Source organism: Paramisgurnus dabryanus, chromosome 4 (assembly GCF_030506205.2).
Source record: "Paramisgurnus dabryanus chromosome 4, PD_genome_1.1, whole genome shotgun sequence".
NCBI classification, from domain to species: Eukaryota; Metazoa; Chordata; class Actinopteri; order Cypriniformes; family Cobitidae; genus Paramisgurnus; species Paramisgurnus dabryanus.
The window spans coordinates 1,055,855-1,072,083 of NC_133340.1; the positions used below are offsets into that span (position 1 = coordinate 1,055,855).

A 16,229-nucleotide genomic window follows, 5' to 3' on the forward strand; every position below is an offset into this window, starting at 1 on the left:
CTCCCTCATACAGACTCCCTGCCAAATTGATCGGCCATATCTGACCTGCCCCTGTGCCAAAAAGCCATTTCCTAAAAGTTTAATGGGAATCTCGGCTTGGCTTGAACTCCATACATTTATCTTTTAGTCATTAGGTTGGCATCTTGCCTTCATTGTGGGTTTCATAAAGACTAAGATGGTCGACGTAAAATGGACTCTCAGATAGATTTCTTCAACTTAGAGTGAAAAAGATTTAATCGTACAGGTTTCCAATTCAGATTAAATGGGTATTTCACGGTTTAAACTACTAATTGAAGGAGGAGGGTATTTGAAGTACATTCGCAGAAGATGGCTGGTATAGTTCTGGTTCATTAAATTATTATAAGTCTGTAAAAGTATACAGAACAGTATTGCTAAAATTAAAAAAAAAGGGAAAAAGGAACATTATTGAGATAATTCTAATATCAAAAAAGCTATAAAGCTGGTTTTGTGGTGGTCTTTAACTATCTGAAGTCTCTAAACTGCTGTAATATTGTAAAAATAGCTGAGTTAAACAGCCAGAATAATGTGCTACAGGGATTTTATAAGGTATTACGAGTAAAACTGCAGATATATTAAATAATTTACTGTGAACCCTACGAACACTGTACCTCAATTGAACTATGAATGTAGAAAAGGGACTGTTTTTATTCCCATTATGTTTATCCAAAACAATGTAGGTAATTCAAACGGACATAATGCATTACCGCAGTGGTTCTTAACTTCGGTCCATTAACGGCACATTTTGTACATCTCCCTTAACTGACAATATCAGTTTAGTACAACGATCTCTCTGCTCTGATAAGGCTGATGATATGAATCATACCCAGACAGCAGACGACCCCGGGCCGGATCTCCACCAGAGCTGCTGACTTTGACCCGGATCCGGCCCAGAGTTGTTAGCTGTCTGGGTAGTATCATACAAAATGTTGAATGCTGTGGATCCATAGGACAAGAGTTGAGAACCATTGCATAAGAAAATGGGCTTAAATTTTAAGACAAACCAAGCTCGGCAGTTCTCTAATGTGAAGTCTACTAATGTAACAGTCTAGCTACTGAAAGAAAACTAATCTTACATGTAACAGTTAAGCCGCATTCAAACAGCCAGCGACGTTATCGCTGTGTGTTGCCCGTCTCTTTCAATAAGGCGTTTCTAAATCTGCTTGTCATAAACAAACGAGTACCATACATGCCAGTAATTGACGAGAGAAGGATGACGTGAACTCCACTGCTTCGTTCTCATTGGTAGTCGCTCCCGAAATTCGCTCGACATTTGCATAAAGTTAAACTTTTCTTAACTTTCTCGCGTCGCTGGACACGCCCATACGGTCGCCAACGGAAGTCGCCCGGTTTCGCTACTGCTGGTCGTTGGCTGTCTTAATGGGGCGTTATGCAATTTAATTCATGTCTTCAGATTTGCTGTGCTTGAGACTTTGGTTTTCAGAGTGCTGGAGTGCAAAATGAGTGACATATTCTCATACACTGTGACTTTTACACTGCTTTAGATGATGGGTTTGTCTCATCTGGTATGTATGAAAATTTGTCTCTTAGTGTATTTGTTTATGTGCTACTGATCTGTGTCTAGCGTTGTTCTCCGATGTAAATAAGCCGGGTTTAAGGAACACATGGCTACAAATTGAATTCAGATTATAGACATAAATTACAGTTGGACTAGATTAATATTCTGCAGGAATCTCAGTGTCAGTTTTCTGTGTTTAAAGTTTTGTGTCGGGTTGATGAGTTTTATTTGGAACGTATCCTGTATTATTTGTCATTTTCTTTTGAAAACCTCACTTCGTTTCTTTCATCTGAACTTGACTCAACTCAATATTAGCTTCAAAGTCATGAACTGTTTTATCATATTTGAAGGTACGATTTACATTATTTTAAAGGGAAGATGTTTTAAAGTAAAACTCTATTTGCTGTATTACAATGGGAGATTATTGTAATTGTACTGCCGATTTTTCTAGTACAGTGAAGTAGTTTATTAGATAACATTTAGTACTTCAAGTGATTTTTAACTGCTTTTAATCTTTACATTTAGGTACATAAAAGAAACCACTTCCATTTTTATCAGGAATTCGAGGTGGATTCAGACTATTTTTGACAGAGCTACTGTAACTACTATGTAACTTTTACATATAATAATGCACAGGGAAAGCTACTGTATCAACAGAAACCAGCAGTAAAATGCACTGAAAATTTATTAGGAGGCACAAAAATATTTTAAGGAGATTTAAGAAATACAACATCCTGATTCATAATGTTCTGCCCTCTCTTTTGCAAATTTGTTTTTGTTATGTGTTGCTTCAAATGTCCAAAGACGCATAGAAAATTACCTGTTTTTGTGTTGTATATTTCTGCTTTTGTGTAAATTTTTGTAATTTATTATTTTGTAATGAAGGATTATGTCGTTTCTTTACTGTTTTATAGAGAGAAGTGAATATTGAGCCAGGGCTGCAAGCTGTTTTTTCCAAACTTTGTAATAGATTTCTTGGAAGGCATGTGTATTTTAATGTTTCAATCATGAAAAATAAAGATGGTTTGAAGGAACATTTATTTTTGAACCTTTGCGTTGTTGAATGTGTGGGTCGTTTACCATAAAACACAGTAAAAATGATACAGTACAAAGCTAGCACACAAACAAACCAAATGTAAAATGAACGCTGAGTTAAGAAAAAAAATAGGCTAAAACATTTGAACTGTGAAAATCGGAGCATCACAACTGCTAACAACACAAACTAACAAATGTAAACAATACTCTTAGTCTTTACCAGAGGCTTCGTGGATGTACAACCTCATGTTTCAGTGACACATGTAACATCTAGTTCCTCAGACAGCAGCACCCCCAGCAGGAAGTCTGTGGCAGTGCAAGATGGCGGCTCCTCGTTTCCCAGACACAACAGCTGCTTGTATTGACCACAAGGGACTGGACACAACACCCTTTAACACATAAACATACATGCTAAAATAAACTAACCCAACACTGCTATGTCAGATGCGATATATGTAAGGTATTTAAAAATCAATTATTTTTGTGACTGAAGGCATTTCATTACCAGTCAGCGATGTCGTCAGACTCAGGGTATGTCTGGATCCACTGACCAATAGACCAGATTCTCATCATTATGTTCTTTCTCTCTGTTGCTGTCTGTCCTTCATTATTTTCTCTTGTGTCGTCGTCTTCTTCCTTGAGTACATCCTCAAAACACAGAAAATAACTGTGGAGATAGGGTGGGTGACAATGGGTAAATTTGAACTACTACTTTAAATGGCTGTATCTCTGACATTGTTAGTCATGGAAACTTAAAAATCACGCACAATTCTTCACTGTGACATCCCTCCGCTTCTATCTCTCGCTCGACATTCCAGCGCATACGCTTGTATAGCCCGGTACTGGCTGAGGCAAGAAAAGGGGTGGGGCAAGAGTACCGGAAAATTGACAGCTTTATGTTGTCTATTTGAGACTGGCCAATACAGAAGTGTGAGATACTGTAAAACACACACACACAAACATTACAATTTTCAGAACAAGTTGGGTTCTTCAGACAAAAGTCATTATTTAGTGTGACCTCCTTAGGCAGTAAGAACTTATTTAACTCTTTTAAAGGACTCCTGGATACTGTCTTGCTTTGTGCTTAGGTGAGATCAGTATCTTCTTCATCTATAGTTTATACGTTTGTACCTCTCTGGATCAGTTTCCTCTACAGAGATGATATTGAAGGAGGCATACATTAACACCAGCTGCTCCAGACGAGAGCACAGTTGCTGCGAGAACTGCAAAAGCTGTAATGGGACATAAAGAAAGCAAACATTAGGGTTCCTGCATGTTCCTACAGAGTTCCCAGCTTCTTATGTTCACGGTTTTATTTCAGTCACTTGTCTTTTTTCGGTCACTCGCACCTGCCACAAGTGAGTTTCGCCGCAGTTGGCTTGCTTACTAGGGAACTGCTGACATTAGTTTAGCATCTTGTTATGGTCCCGCTACAATTTTAAAGGCATCACTGTTTCAAATTTGTAAGTGTGTGGTGCTGGGGTAAATTTGATGTTGCTACAATTTCTTTATGCTTTTAACATGGCTGCTCATGGTATTAAAAAACTTAATGACATACAACAACTCAAAAACAAAAAGAGAAACATGTCACATAACTTTGGAAAGCTGAGATTCTTGTGATTCGATTGATAAAAACCTTTGTAGATACAATCAACACAGCAGGTACAATTAGTGTCCTTTTTAGGTTTTTTAGCCTTTTTCAGGAATGCTAAGGCAGTGGTTCTCAAACTGGGGGTCCCTTAGATGGTGCCAGGGGCCCTGGTTTTATGACATTTTATAAATTGCATTAATTTATTATGAATTCAGTGTCATTAAACCTCAGAAAAATAAGGCTACTATACAAAAAAAGTGTAAAATGTACTCAAAAATAAAAATCCTTGTAACAATTTGCACAAACTTTTTAAAGTAAAATTTTCTGCTTTTTTAAAGTGAAATAAAAAAACATTTGAAAAATGAAAAACATTTGTTAAATAATTAAGTTTTATTTAAGAAGTTAGATTTATTTTAATCGTTTAGGTAAAGTCTATAATTTTTTTTGAATATTGAAGCATTGCTGTCCTAAAAATATTAAATAAATCTTATTTACTGTTGTATGGTCAATTTGTATTTACTGTTTATTATTTTCTTCAACATAGTTCTATGGACTTAATTACTCTTAGTGTTATAAATGGCATTATAACACAAAATTCATGACTGACCATAAGTCAGTCATTGAATAAGCTTGATTCACCACAGAAACGCACACAAAATTGTGTTTTTGACATGCATTGTCAAGTACTGTGGAGAGAAATACAATGAAATGTTCTGAACAGAGTTCATGTAAGGAAACACTGATTATCTGAACGGCGACTTCACAAAATTATCATTTACAACAAAACAACATGAATAATATAAGACCTTAAACCTTTATGACATTTTATTAACAAATAGTTAAGTACTTCAAGTTATCAGTTCTTTGTCTGTGAAAAATCTTTAAAAAATCAAAATACCCAGGCGCAAAGGATTGTGGGTATTCCTTATAACATGTTTAAATAAATTTAAGTTCATTTCACTTGAATGTTTTAGTTTAATGAATTTTATATGCTTTAGTTAAATGAACTCAGATTTTTGACTTGAACGCGCTAAAGTTTTTGATTAAAATGTACTTAATTATTTTAGGACTAAGTGCAGTGACTATAAAATGGTTAAAATATACAAGAAAATATATAATACGACTTACTATTTCCACACAGTTCATTTTGTACATAAATTGTGTATTTATCATAATGTTACTTAGGAAAATCTAGTTCTCAATAAACGTTAATATTACTATATAGAAATTAAGAAGGTTAATCTAATATAATTTACTACACCAAAAAGTTTGTTTTATGTCATAAATTTTGGGGGGCCATGAAGGGCGCAAGTGGGGGTCCCCGTACACAAAGGGGGCCGCACGCCGGAAAAGTTTGAGAACCACTGTGCTAAGGGGTTAAAGGCTTTTTGTATGTAAAATGGAATGCATGTCTAGTTTATTATATTAATTTACTTATGTTTGATAGTCAGTGAAAAAGTATATAACATTTAATTGGATTATTATCTTTTTATGAGATTTGCAATAATACTATATATTCAACAATCTCCCCTTTATTTGTCTTTCTTGTGAAGCTGCTTTAAAGCAATAAAACATTGTAAAAAAGCACTATGAGGCAATTTCCCGGCAGGGTTTAAGGTAATCCCACACTAAAATGCTTATTTTAGATGTCTAAACTTTCACTACATATCTTAAATTATATCAATGCCATTGTTTGGTCTCAAGATTAACACCAGTAATTTTTTTTGTAAAGTATGTTTGTAAAAACTACTTAATTGTCCTAATATAACTAAGTCCTAGTCCTGGCATAATCTAAACCCTGTCCGGGAAACCGCCCCTTATTAACCTATATGACTTTTTTGAGTACCATTCACTAAACCATGCTGTTTCTCTGTGTACACAATTATACAGTTGATATATAATGGGGCTCGATTTTTACCTACAGTGCAAAGTGACTCTCACCTTTGTGCGTATGTATATGGAAAGGGGTGAGTGCAGAGGGTGGGAGTTTCTTGCTGTGGACTCCAGGTAAGTGAAATATGGCTGGCAAGTTTGCAGGAACATTGTAATAATATGGGCCAGCCCATCATTCTGGAAGCCATCTAGACTGTAACAATCATAATATAGAAAATTAAACATATTTATTTATTTTTTTCAAATGCCTTTTGACTGTTAAACAATCAGTTTTGCATACACTTTTTATGTCTTTACTGTGAATATGTTTTTTTCTGTTAAGGAATGAAGTTTGGACAGGACATCTAAGTGTAATTTAACTGTTATATAAATGGCACTTTATAAATGAACTAAAATCCCGTTTTCTAGGTAAAATCACACCTCCACACCAGCTCTGCCTGTAACTCATCTGCCTTATTCAGCAAGTACTGAAGCTGTTGTTCGATGGGAGCAATTTTTTCATCCATCACTCTCTGTTCCTGATAAGTTGAACCATTCGCTGCGTCTTCAACCAAACAACACCTCGCATCACCGAAAGATGGCGCCACCGCACTGTCCTCTGCCAACAAGATGAGCAATTTTGATAAGCATCAGTGAGGTTTTGATTTCCCCCGTCATAATATTATTTTTTTTACCTTCCAATGTAATCTGTCCTGTCATCGCTTCTGTTAAAGACTTGGTTTCTTCATCTTCCTTGCATGATGAATACAACTCATCGTCCCCAATGCTAGCCATCATGATTTAGTCAGCTAGCCCACAACCACTGTTACAATTAACTAATCTAAAAACACATTCAAAGGTAAATGAAGACTGGTGTTGCCCATATAATTGATAATTACCCGTTTATAAACACGTCAACAGTAATATCAGTAATTAGCTTAGCACGCAACATAATCATACTGAGATGTAAACCTGTAAAGGTAAATATAAGTGTAAACCTACAATTTCAGAAACTTGACTAACCGGTTTACCTAACTGTTGAAATGTTGAATAACTGTCTTAAGTAATTGTTGACTTCTTATGAAATATCATGCTGTTCCTGTGACTAACCTAATAAATCCAAACAATAAAGTTAACTGATCCGAAGTGTCGCGATTTAGTATTACGCACTATTTACACATGACCATATTTGTATTTCCTTTTCCCACTCTGCTAGGACCCCGCAACTCGTCCAGCCTGTTGAAAATTTTGTTTTATGCTCTTATTCATAGTATTAAAATGAAAATATATAATTTAACGGACAAGTTAGTGTAAATTCAAATTAAATTATACATTATATATGTTTTAACGTTATGATTTCTATTATCTAATCATTAAATCTACTCATTAAAATCAATTACCTTATAATGCAATGTTGATTTAAAGGGAACAGTTCACCCCAAAATTTTAATTCTGTCATCATTTACTCACTCTCATGTTGTTATAAACCTGTATTCAGTTATTTGTTCTGATGAACACGAAGGAAGATATTTTGAGGAATATGTATAACCAAACCTTTCGTGAGCCCTATTCACTTCCATAGGAGAAAATACTGTGAAACAGGCCCGGTACTAGGCTTGCTGGACTGGGGGGGCAGTCAGGATTTTTGGGTGGGCAGCCATTTCTCGACTAAAATGATTCATACGATGACAAAACCGCTAAAATTTGATTTTAAAACTGCACTGTACGCGATGCTCAGCTGTTACAATACTGTATATTTACTGTATAACCATCTTATATCATTATATCTACTATATAGTATGCCACAACCAAACTGCATATTCTAATTTTAATAAACAGAACTACGTCTAAAACAAACACATTAAATGCTGCTGGAGACTTGCCATTGGCTGTTGTATTTGCATGAATAAATAATGAGGTGAGTCTAAGAAAGGATAAGGGGCTATTTTGGGCATGTTTTACTATAAAAAAAGTTTTAATTTAATATGTGTTGGGTTATTACGTTTATGTTATACTAAATTGCATTGTTTTTGATACATATTTTAAAGATGCGTTTTTTTTTAGTTACCGTCATAGAGAACAGTAGTACTTTTCCTGTGACTAAAATACTGCTGAAAAGACCTGCAAGCTTTGAACAAGTTAATCAGACGAAAGTGGGCGGGAGCTTAAAACGCTAGCACTTGCCTAAAGAAGATCTTTTTTGTGTAAAGAGACTCTGTTATTTTAAGATTGGCTGGACATTTTTGGGGGGGGCAGAAGGAAAATCTGGGGGGGCAATGCCCCCCCAGCCCCCCTGTAGACCCGGCCCTGCTGTGAAAGTGAATGGGGTTCACAAAGTGTTTGATTGATAGTTGCCCTGAAATGTGCTGAGGTTTATTACTAAGCTTTGTAAAAATGATTATGTGCAAAATAAAATTTTTAAACTCTACTCTATAATAAAGTATTCTTATTTTTTTAACCAAAATAAAATAAAAATTTGAGTAATTTAGGTAATTCTAAATAAAACATTATTGAGTAAATTTAACTTAATGTTATAATCCATTTAAATTTGTAAGAAGGAAATTGGCAATAAACTTGGCAGTAGTTCCCAGCATGCTTTGCATGGGAATGCTTTTGGAGAGTAAAATTAAACACTATTTTATGTGTTTTTTACTAAAAAGAAAGACTTAATGTGTTTATGTTCATTTATCTTTGAGATTTAGAAGATTGTCTGTTTCTTCTTTGAGTTTTGTGGTTACCATCATTCAGAAGAGTGGTGCTTGTTTAAAGATTGTAGGTGACACAATAAAAATCATGATGTTACTTCACTCAACGAATGATAACTGTGATATGCCAGCACTGAGACCTCTTCTTACTTGCTTATCATAATGTGGTATATAACAATAAATATGTAAAGAAAAGAGATTTCAGAATTTCAGAGGAAGATTTTGCTAAACAAGTAAGCCTTTAAATGTTTTGGTAACAATATTATACATTATATATCACATATTTTATACAGTGCAATTTTACTTAACTTAGTTAAGTATATTAACTTAATTTCTATGTGTGAAATTTACTTGAAAAATATGCATGCAAAAACTTGCAAAATAAAAATTAAGTAAATTCTACTTTTTTTCAGTGATAATGAACAAAATCTTCAATCTGATGTGTCATGTTGGAACAACATGAAGGAAGAATTATATGAATGTTTTTATTTTCATGTAAATTATTTATCTTATGAAAAATCTGTTAGTAAAAAACTCAGTGAGCGTCACATGCTTGCTTATATTTTATAATTTAATATAAGCTTATTGTTATAATTTAGAATAATGATTTTCTTTAAATTTCCTCTGTAAAGGTCTTTATCAATTTCTGTTTGTTTTATTCAAGTTGCCAGTAAACACTACATGTTGCCCAGGTAAGTATTTTAAAACCTTTAAAAATAGTTTAGATACAAATAAATTTCCTGTTAAATGGGACATATCATGAAAATCAGACTTTTTTCATGTTTTAGTGCAATAATTGGGTCCCCAGTGCTTCTATAAACCTAGAAAATGTGAAAAACAACAACCGAGTAACTTAGTTTTTGGTAAACCATTCTCTGCAAGCACGTGAAAAGGGTCACTGAAATTTGTCTCCCCCTGTGATGTCAGAAGGGTATAATACCGCCCCTTAGTCTGCACTATCCAACCCCGGCACTGCCATTTAGTGCAGAGATCAACTCATTTGCATTTAAAAGGACACACCCATAACGGCTCATTTTTGTCCACAACTACAAAGTGGCAATTTTAACATGCTATAATAAATTATCTATATGATATTGAACTTAAACTTCACATATGTACTCTGGGGACACCAAAGATTTATTTCACATATTAAAAAAACCTTAAATGTCCCCTTTAACTTATTTCCTATAGTCCCGAAATGTAGTTATTTGTTTTTCCATGTAACTAAGAGGAGAGTAAATATTTGTGCTGCTGTTTTCCTTACAATGAAAGTGAATGTTGTCAAGGGCTAGCTCAAAAAACAAAACAGCATATACTTGTCATTAAAGTTCTTATAAAGCACCGTTTTGTTTAAGTATTTCTTTAACCATTTCATTAACAGCACTTTTTCAGTTCATGCAAAGTTTGACCTTTGAACATGTATATGTTGCAGCGTGAATCAACAGTTTGAAATGTTGCCTTGCCACAAGAGTGTGATGAAACCAATTCATTTGCCTGTGGACACAATGCGAGGTCACGTGGCCCGCCGGAGCACGCAACCGGCGCCCTGGCTGAGTCCACAGTGCGCGTACCCGCGGGTTTAACGAACGACCCTCCCGCGCGAGCCATCATCACTGGCGCGAGGCATACAGAGAGGCGAGACGGAGCGGTTTATTATTATATTTCTCTTGCTGTTAATGTGGACTCCCCGGGCCTAGTTTGATGACGATTCGGCAGTTGCGATGAATACTCGCGTGGGTGTTTTCGAGTGATGCAATGAGAGAAACGACACTTTCTTGCCCGTTTACCCTGCCCCGTGCAAGCCGCGAGCGCGGTGCATGTATGCGGCTGTGACGAGCTCCAGCAGAAGTACGTTAAGATGCCGTTATGGACCAATATGTGCGACTTTACGGCGAGATTTTGGTATCGAGGTGCAGTCTGAAGATCGAAATATTGCAATATATTTAGCTGATGCTTTTAATTCACGCAATTCTTTAATTTTGGCCCCTGACTGGAGGTAAGTGAACGGGAGCTGAGCCAGGTCTGACAGTAATGCAAAAACATTTATTACAAGCGGAGAGTTTCAATAAACTGGTTATAAGGTGCTGGATTTTACACAGTTACATTGCGAGCTGACACAAGCATTGGACCTCTTTGTTGGCGATCACTGACAACCTACCAAGAGGAAAAGGCTGATTTGGGTGTCCCGACCATAGATACAGCCATGGCAAATGACTCAATCCAAGTAAGTCGACTGATGTTTCATTCTCTTAAACCTGCAATGACTCAATGTTGCATGATCATGGTTTATTACAGCAGAAGTAATCCCATGGATTTGGGACAGACAATGGAGAAGGCTTCAGTCTAGTGTAAAGTCAGGGAATCTCAGTCTTTTTTACTTCAAGCCCCCTATTGTCCACAACAATATGTGAAGCAGGCAACCCATTCACAGATTCTGCCCAATAAAACTTAACATAGCTTAACATATCTAAAATATGTTAATTCATTATAAAACTAGCCAAACACTAAGAGCTATGTTGATTTTTAGTTGTTTTAACTTATTTTAACTTAGCTTTTGTCTTGTTTTAAAAAATGTTGATGCCCCCTTGGAAGTTTGCTGAGAAAAACTGATCCAAGTAATGTCTCTCTTTCAACCCTTTATGTGAAGGGTCATTTATTTTCCATTAGGTTGTAAAAGGACATTTTGGTGGCTAAACATAGACAAAATGTTTAGGCTGTACACTGTTTATCTTGAAAGCTTGCTCTGTTTCAGACCAGCTCTCTCTGTGTTAAACGCAAATATTTATGTTTTCTCTCACACTCCTTATGGTGGCTTGTCGAAGAGTTGGGGGTATGAAATCTTTTCTAAATGAATCAAAAGTTATGTTTAGATCTTTCATAAATTACCATGACACTTTACATTGGTGGTACGGAGAACATGTGGAAAATGTTAAAGGTTTTCTGATTCATAGAACAATTTTATATTTCTTTTTTTGTTTATGGAAATGTGAGCCAGACTTACAGTACTTGTCATGTAACGTGGCCACATATGCTGACCAGATTCGTTGGCAAAAAGATAAAAATCATCATGGTTAGACAGATTAAAACTGTTAAAGACTGTTGTGTAGCACTTTTAACCTGACTACTATTAGGGGTGATATAATTGCAGGTACATTTAGTGGCGGTTTCCCGGCAGGGTTAGGATTAATCCATGACCAGGCCTTAGTTATTTTAGGACATTTAAGTGCTATTTTCAAACAAACCTTACAAAAAACAACACTGTAGTGCATCTTGAGAACAATGTCACTGATAGAAATGTCAGTACAAAGTGGTTTTAAATTAAGGCAGCTCAAATATGCATTTTAGACTAGGATAAGCCCTGTCTGGGAAACCGCCCCTTAGTGTCCAAAGTAATTTATTTCTTCTTGTCTCAAATGGTTATGTCGCAGTATGTAACGTTGCAGTCAGTAACCGAATTGAAACTGGCTAATTTTGATATCAGGAAATTATAATTTTGAGTATAAGACAAAAAATATTTTATAGTTATGGAATATGGACAATAACAACTTGTGATCCATGACAATGAGTACCAATCTATTAAAATATAAAAAATATAGCCATTTAAAATCAGATAAAAAGCGCACACCTTTAAAAAGCGCATACAATTATTTTTGGACACCAAATGTTCCTGCAATTATATAGTCATCACACACACAAAACAGAACTCTTAAAGAAGTTTGTGTTTCAAAATCTACCAACACTATTGTCAATAAATAATACATATATCACACATTTTGATTAAATTGTATGTAAAATAAGTGGTAACACTTTACAATAAGGTTGTATTTGTCACATTAGTAAATGCATTAGCTAACATGAAGTAACATTAAAGGGTTACTCCACTTTCATAAAAATAAAATCCTGGTAATATTCTCCCCCCATGTCATCCAAGTTGTTTATGTCTTTATTTGTTTAGTCGATAAGAATTATGTTTTTTGAGGAAAACATTCCAGGTTTTTCTCATTTTAATAGACTTTATTGGACCCCAACAGTTTACAGTTTCAATGCCGTTTAAAATTGCAGTTTCAACGCGACTTGTACACAATCGCAAATGAGGCATAAGGGTCTAATGTAGCAAAACAGTAGCCAGCGGGACCTTCCATATTTGGTAAGCACGGCGAATGGTCATGTGTTACATATGTGAAACGTACATTTGCGGACCGTTTTAAACAATACACTGAAACAAAAATATTAAATAGTATTATTCCACATACAACAACATCGAAACGGTCCTCTTTCTCCACACTTGTAAAGGCTGGGGCGGTAGTTTCGCAAACGTCATGCGTGACCTTTTGATGTGATTACGCATTACGTGAGGTCGCGCTGGCGCATCACACAACTAGTGCAAGACAAGAAGTTGTTTAAAGGTACATGTTTTTTATTTTCATTGCCGAAAATGACAATCGTTTCAGTAGATAAAGACTCTTATGCCTTTTTGGGATCGTTTAGAGCCCTTTGAATCTGCATTGAACTGCATTTAAACTGTAATTGTTGGGGTCCAATAAAGTCTATTAAAATGGGAAAAACCCTGGAATGTTTTCCTCAAAAAACCTTATTTCTTTGCGACCGAACAAAGAAAGACATCAACATTTTGGATGACATGGGGTGAGTAAATCATTATGATTTCTTTTTTATGAAAGTAGTTGAGTAATCCTATAAGTAATATAGTTTCAGCATTTATTAATCTTCTTTATTGCCTGTTAAAGGAATAGTCTACCCTTCTGCCATATTAAACTATGTTATTACCTCAACCTAGATGAATTAATACATACTTATCTTTTTTTAATGCGTGCACTGTACAGCGCGTTGTGAATGTGTTAGCATTTAGCCTAGCCCCATTCATTCCTATGGTACAAAAAAAAGTTTTATTTTGTGGCACCATACTTACTGGTATAACTCCTCATGTAACAGTCTTTAAATAGAGAAAACACAGAAGTGTTTGGTGCTTCCCTGTTTGGTACCATAGGAATGAATGGGTCTAGGCTAAATGCTAACACATTCACGACGCTCTGTACAGTGCACGCATTGAAAAAAGATAGGTGTGTATTAATTTGTCTACGTTGAAGTAATAACATAGTTTAATAAGGCAAAAGGGTAGACTATTCCTTAAATGCCAATAGTGTAATTTATGTTAGTTCATGGTACATTAAAGGTGCTCTAAGCGAATTGAAGCGTTTTAGACCTTAAAACATTTTTTGTTACATACCGGAAACATCTCCTCACTATCTGTTGCTGCCTGTCCGCTGATCAAACTGTAAAAAAACGCGATCTCTGTAGACAGCCCAGGCTTCACAAACGGCAATATCAACAAATGGCCAAACCTAGCATCACAAAACAAAACAAAGTATTCCAGCCAATAAACGACAAGAAGGATTTGGGGGTGGGGGTTGGGCGCGTTCATGAAAGCACGGAAGGGAGGGGGAGGAGTTAGCTACGCTCTGTCTGTTTGAAAACAGTTCAAACATCAACAGGAAGTGACGTCGCACATTATTCGCTTAGAGCGCCTTTAACTAATGTTAACAGAAACAACTCTTGATTTTAAACATGTATCACTAAATGCTGAAATTAACATAAACTAAGGTTAATAAATGCTGTAGAAGTATTGTTCATTGTTGATGTTAGCTATAATGCATTAATTCATGTTAACAAATACAACCTTACTGTAAAGTGTTACCAAATAAGTACATTCAATTCCCACAATTACTCAGCAGCAACAATACTCCTATTATTAGTTTTTTTTTACCATTTTGACATTTAGACTTTTACACTGCCTACTTTTCACCAGTCTGAACTTTTCAGTTTGTATGACTGTAGGCGAACATGGAACATTGTTATTAGGAGCAGAACCACTGTTTAAATTGGGGTCCGGACAAAATTATATGGATGGGCTATGGCCCCCATAAACCCAGCATTACCTTAAGGCCGAAGTATAGGTATTTTTTCCACGTACAGTGCGAGTACACTGCATGAGCACGGACAGATTTTTGAAACCCTGCATACATTGTACACGTAGGTCACGCATGTGCCTACAGAAGAATGTAGTATGTAGCCCAGAAGATGCATTACATTTTGTCGCAATGCGCATGCGTCCAACGTCTGTGTACACGTACGAGTCAAATAAACTATACTTGTGCGCATACATTCACGTACACAGACTACACTCCAGGCTTAAGATATATTTAGTTGACCCCTCTTCTTATCACAGGTCCAGGGACGTTGTTTCCTGTTGTACCGTTTCCTACGGGATAAGAAAGAGAATACACAAAGAGACATGTGTTAGGAGACACTTGTCAGGGACAGATGGAAAACGCACTAGTAATGTGGTAGTGATTCTTACTGTTACATAAAGCTTCCCTCCTAATGTCTTTAGGGCAAAGCCTCACACAAAGGATGAGTAAGCAGCAACTGTTAGGAGGAATGTGATTATGTCAGCAACTGAATGACAACCAAGTCACATAATGAGAAAAGTTTCTGGTTTTCTAAGAACTTCCTCAGCTTTTCATTATTCATAGATGCAACACAAATTTCCTTCTCCTCTCACACACACAGCAGGAGATTTTGCATCAGACTCGTCCATCGTATTATCCAACAGTTTATTTGCTCACCACACTACTTGTTCACAGATGGGGTTGACAGAACTTAATGTTATGTGCTAGAGCTTTCTGCAAAGCCTCGTCCATGCAAACTCAAATATCCTGTTGTGTTGTCCATCGGTGTGTTTTATTAAGTAAGTTCCTGCTATGCATTAGACCAGCTTAATGGGGTGGTAAGAGTAAACCAGTTTCCCGTTTCCTGTCCTGTCTTTACTTCACCAGCTTTTAACGCGACTGCATATTGTTTGTGTCAATAATGATGGCAAATCAATGACCAGGAATGTATGCAGTTTTTACAGTTAGGTACCTCATGCACCTTTTCATCTATATTTATGTCATTTTCTCTCTCAATGGGAAGCTTTAGTGCAGCGATCACTCCTGGTCAATCAAATTGCAGGGATGCCTTGTGGTTGTTTGTGTTGGATTGACACCAGTTGGATATTTTGTTAGTATTATTAAAGAACAGTACACCCAATAATTAAAGTCCTGTCATTATTTGTTGTCCAACCCCATCATTTTAAACCAACATGACTGCACTCTCAGAAAGAAAGTACCCCTTTTAGAAAGTATGTTACAATTTTGTACCTAAAAGGTTGCCTATTAGTTCCCCAAAGATGCATATTGGTACATCAAAGTTACATATCAGTATCTAAATGTTACATACAGTATTAGGAGCTTTTTTAAAGCCCCCCAAACCTAAAATATGCACAAAAAATGTGTTTCTATCAAAAAATGAGTCGCCAGTGTGTGCAGAAACATCCTGTTATTATACAAATCCATCTATTATTTGTTGTGTAATCTCTTTTATACCGTAACAGTCACACAGAACAGGCTGTTAGGGATCCCCTATTAATGTG

At 35.9% G+C, this 16,229-nt stretch overlaps 2 protein-coding genes across 3 annotated transcripts in view; one reads left to right on the forward strand and one right to left on the reverse strand.

Annotated features, from left to right (window-relative positions):
- Positions 1-2,665: 2,665 nt before the first annotated feature.
- LOC135786155 (UPF0575 protein C19orf67 homolog) lies at positions 2,666-7,048 on the reverse strand. Its single transcript, XM_065295848.2, has 6 exons — positions 6,477-7,048; positions 6,105-6,249; positions 3,704-3,804; positions 3,340-3,510; positions 3,078-3,239; positions 2,666-2,961 (listed from the first exon to the last, which is right to left on the reverse strand). The coding sequence occupies exons 1-6, from the start codon at positions 6,560-6,562 to the stop codon at positions 2,817-2,819; spliced, it is 810 nt and encodes a 269-aa protein (XP_065151920.1). The 5' UTR covers positions 6,563-7,048; the 3' UTR covers positions 2,666-2,816.
- A 3,220-nt stretch (positions 7,049-10,268) lies between these two features.
- The window catches only part of LOC135785866 (serine/threonine-protein kinase N1-like), a 62,750-nt gene continuing 56,789 nt past the window's right edge, over positions 10,269-16,229 (forward strand). Inside the window, exons 1-2 of one of the 2 annotated variants that reach the window (XM_073814193.1) lie at positions 10,269-10,736; positions 10,822-10,964. In XM_073814193.1, the coding sequence (XP_073670294.1) occupies positions 10,944-10,964 (21 nt within the window). In that variant the 5' untranslated portion in view covers positions 10,269-10,736; positions 10,822-10,943. The remainder of the gene's footprint in view (positions 10,737-10,821; positions 10,965-16,229) is intronic. The other variant, XM_065295473.2, reaches the window with a different exon arrangement.

Coding starts and splice junctions, on each gene's coding strand:
- LOC135786155 (XM_065295848.2), bottom strand. CDS start 6,562: ATGGATGAAAAAATTGCTCCCATCGAACAACAGCTTCAGTACTTGCTG. Junction 6,250..6,476: donor CAGGCAGAGCTGGTGTGGAG/GTGTGATTTTAC, acceptor TGATTGTTACAG/TCTAGATGGCTTCCAGAATG. Junction 2,962..3,077: donor TCTGACGACATCGCTGACTG/GTAATGAAATGC, acceptor TATGTGTTAAAG/GGTGTTGTGTCCAGTCCCTT.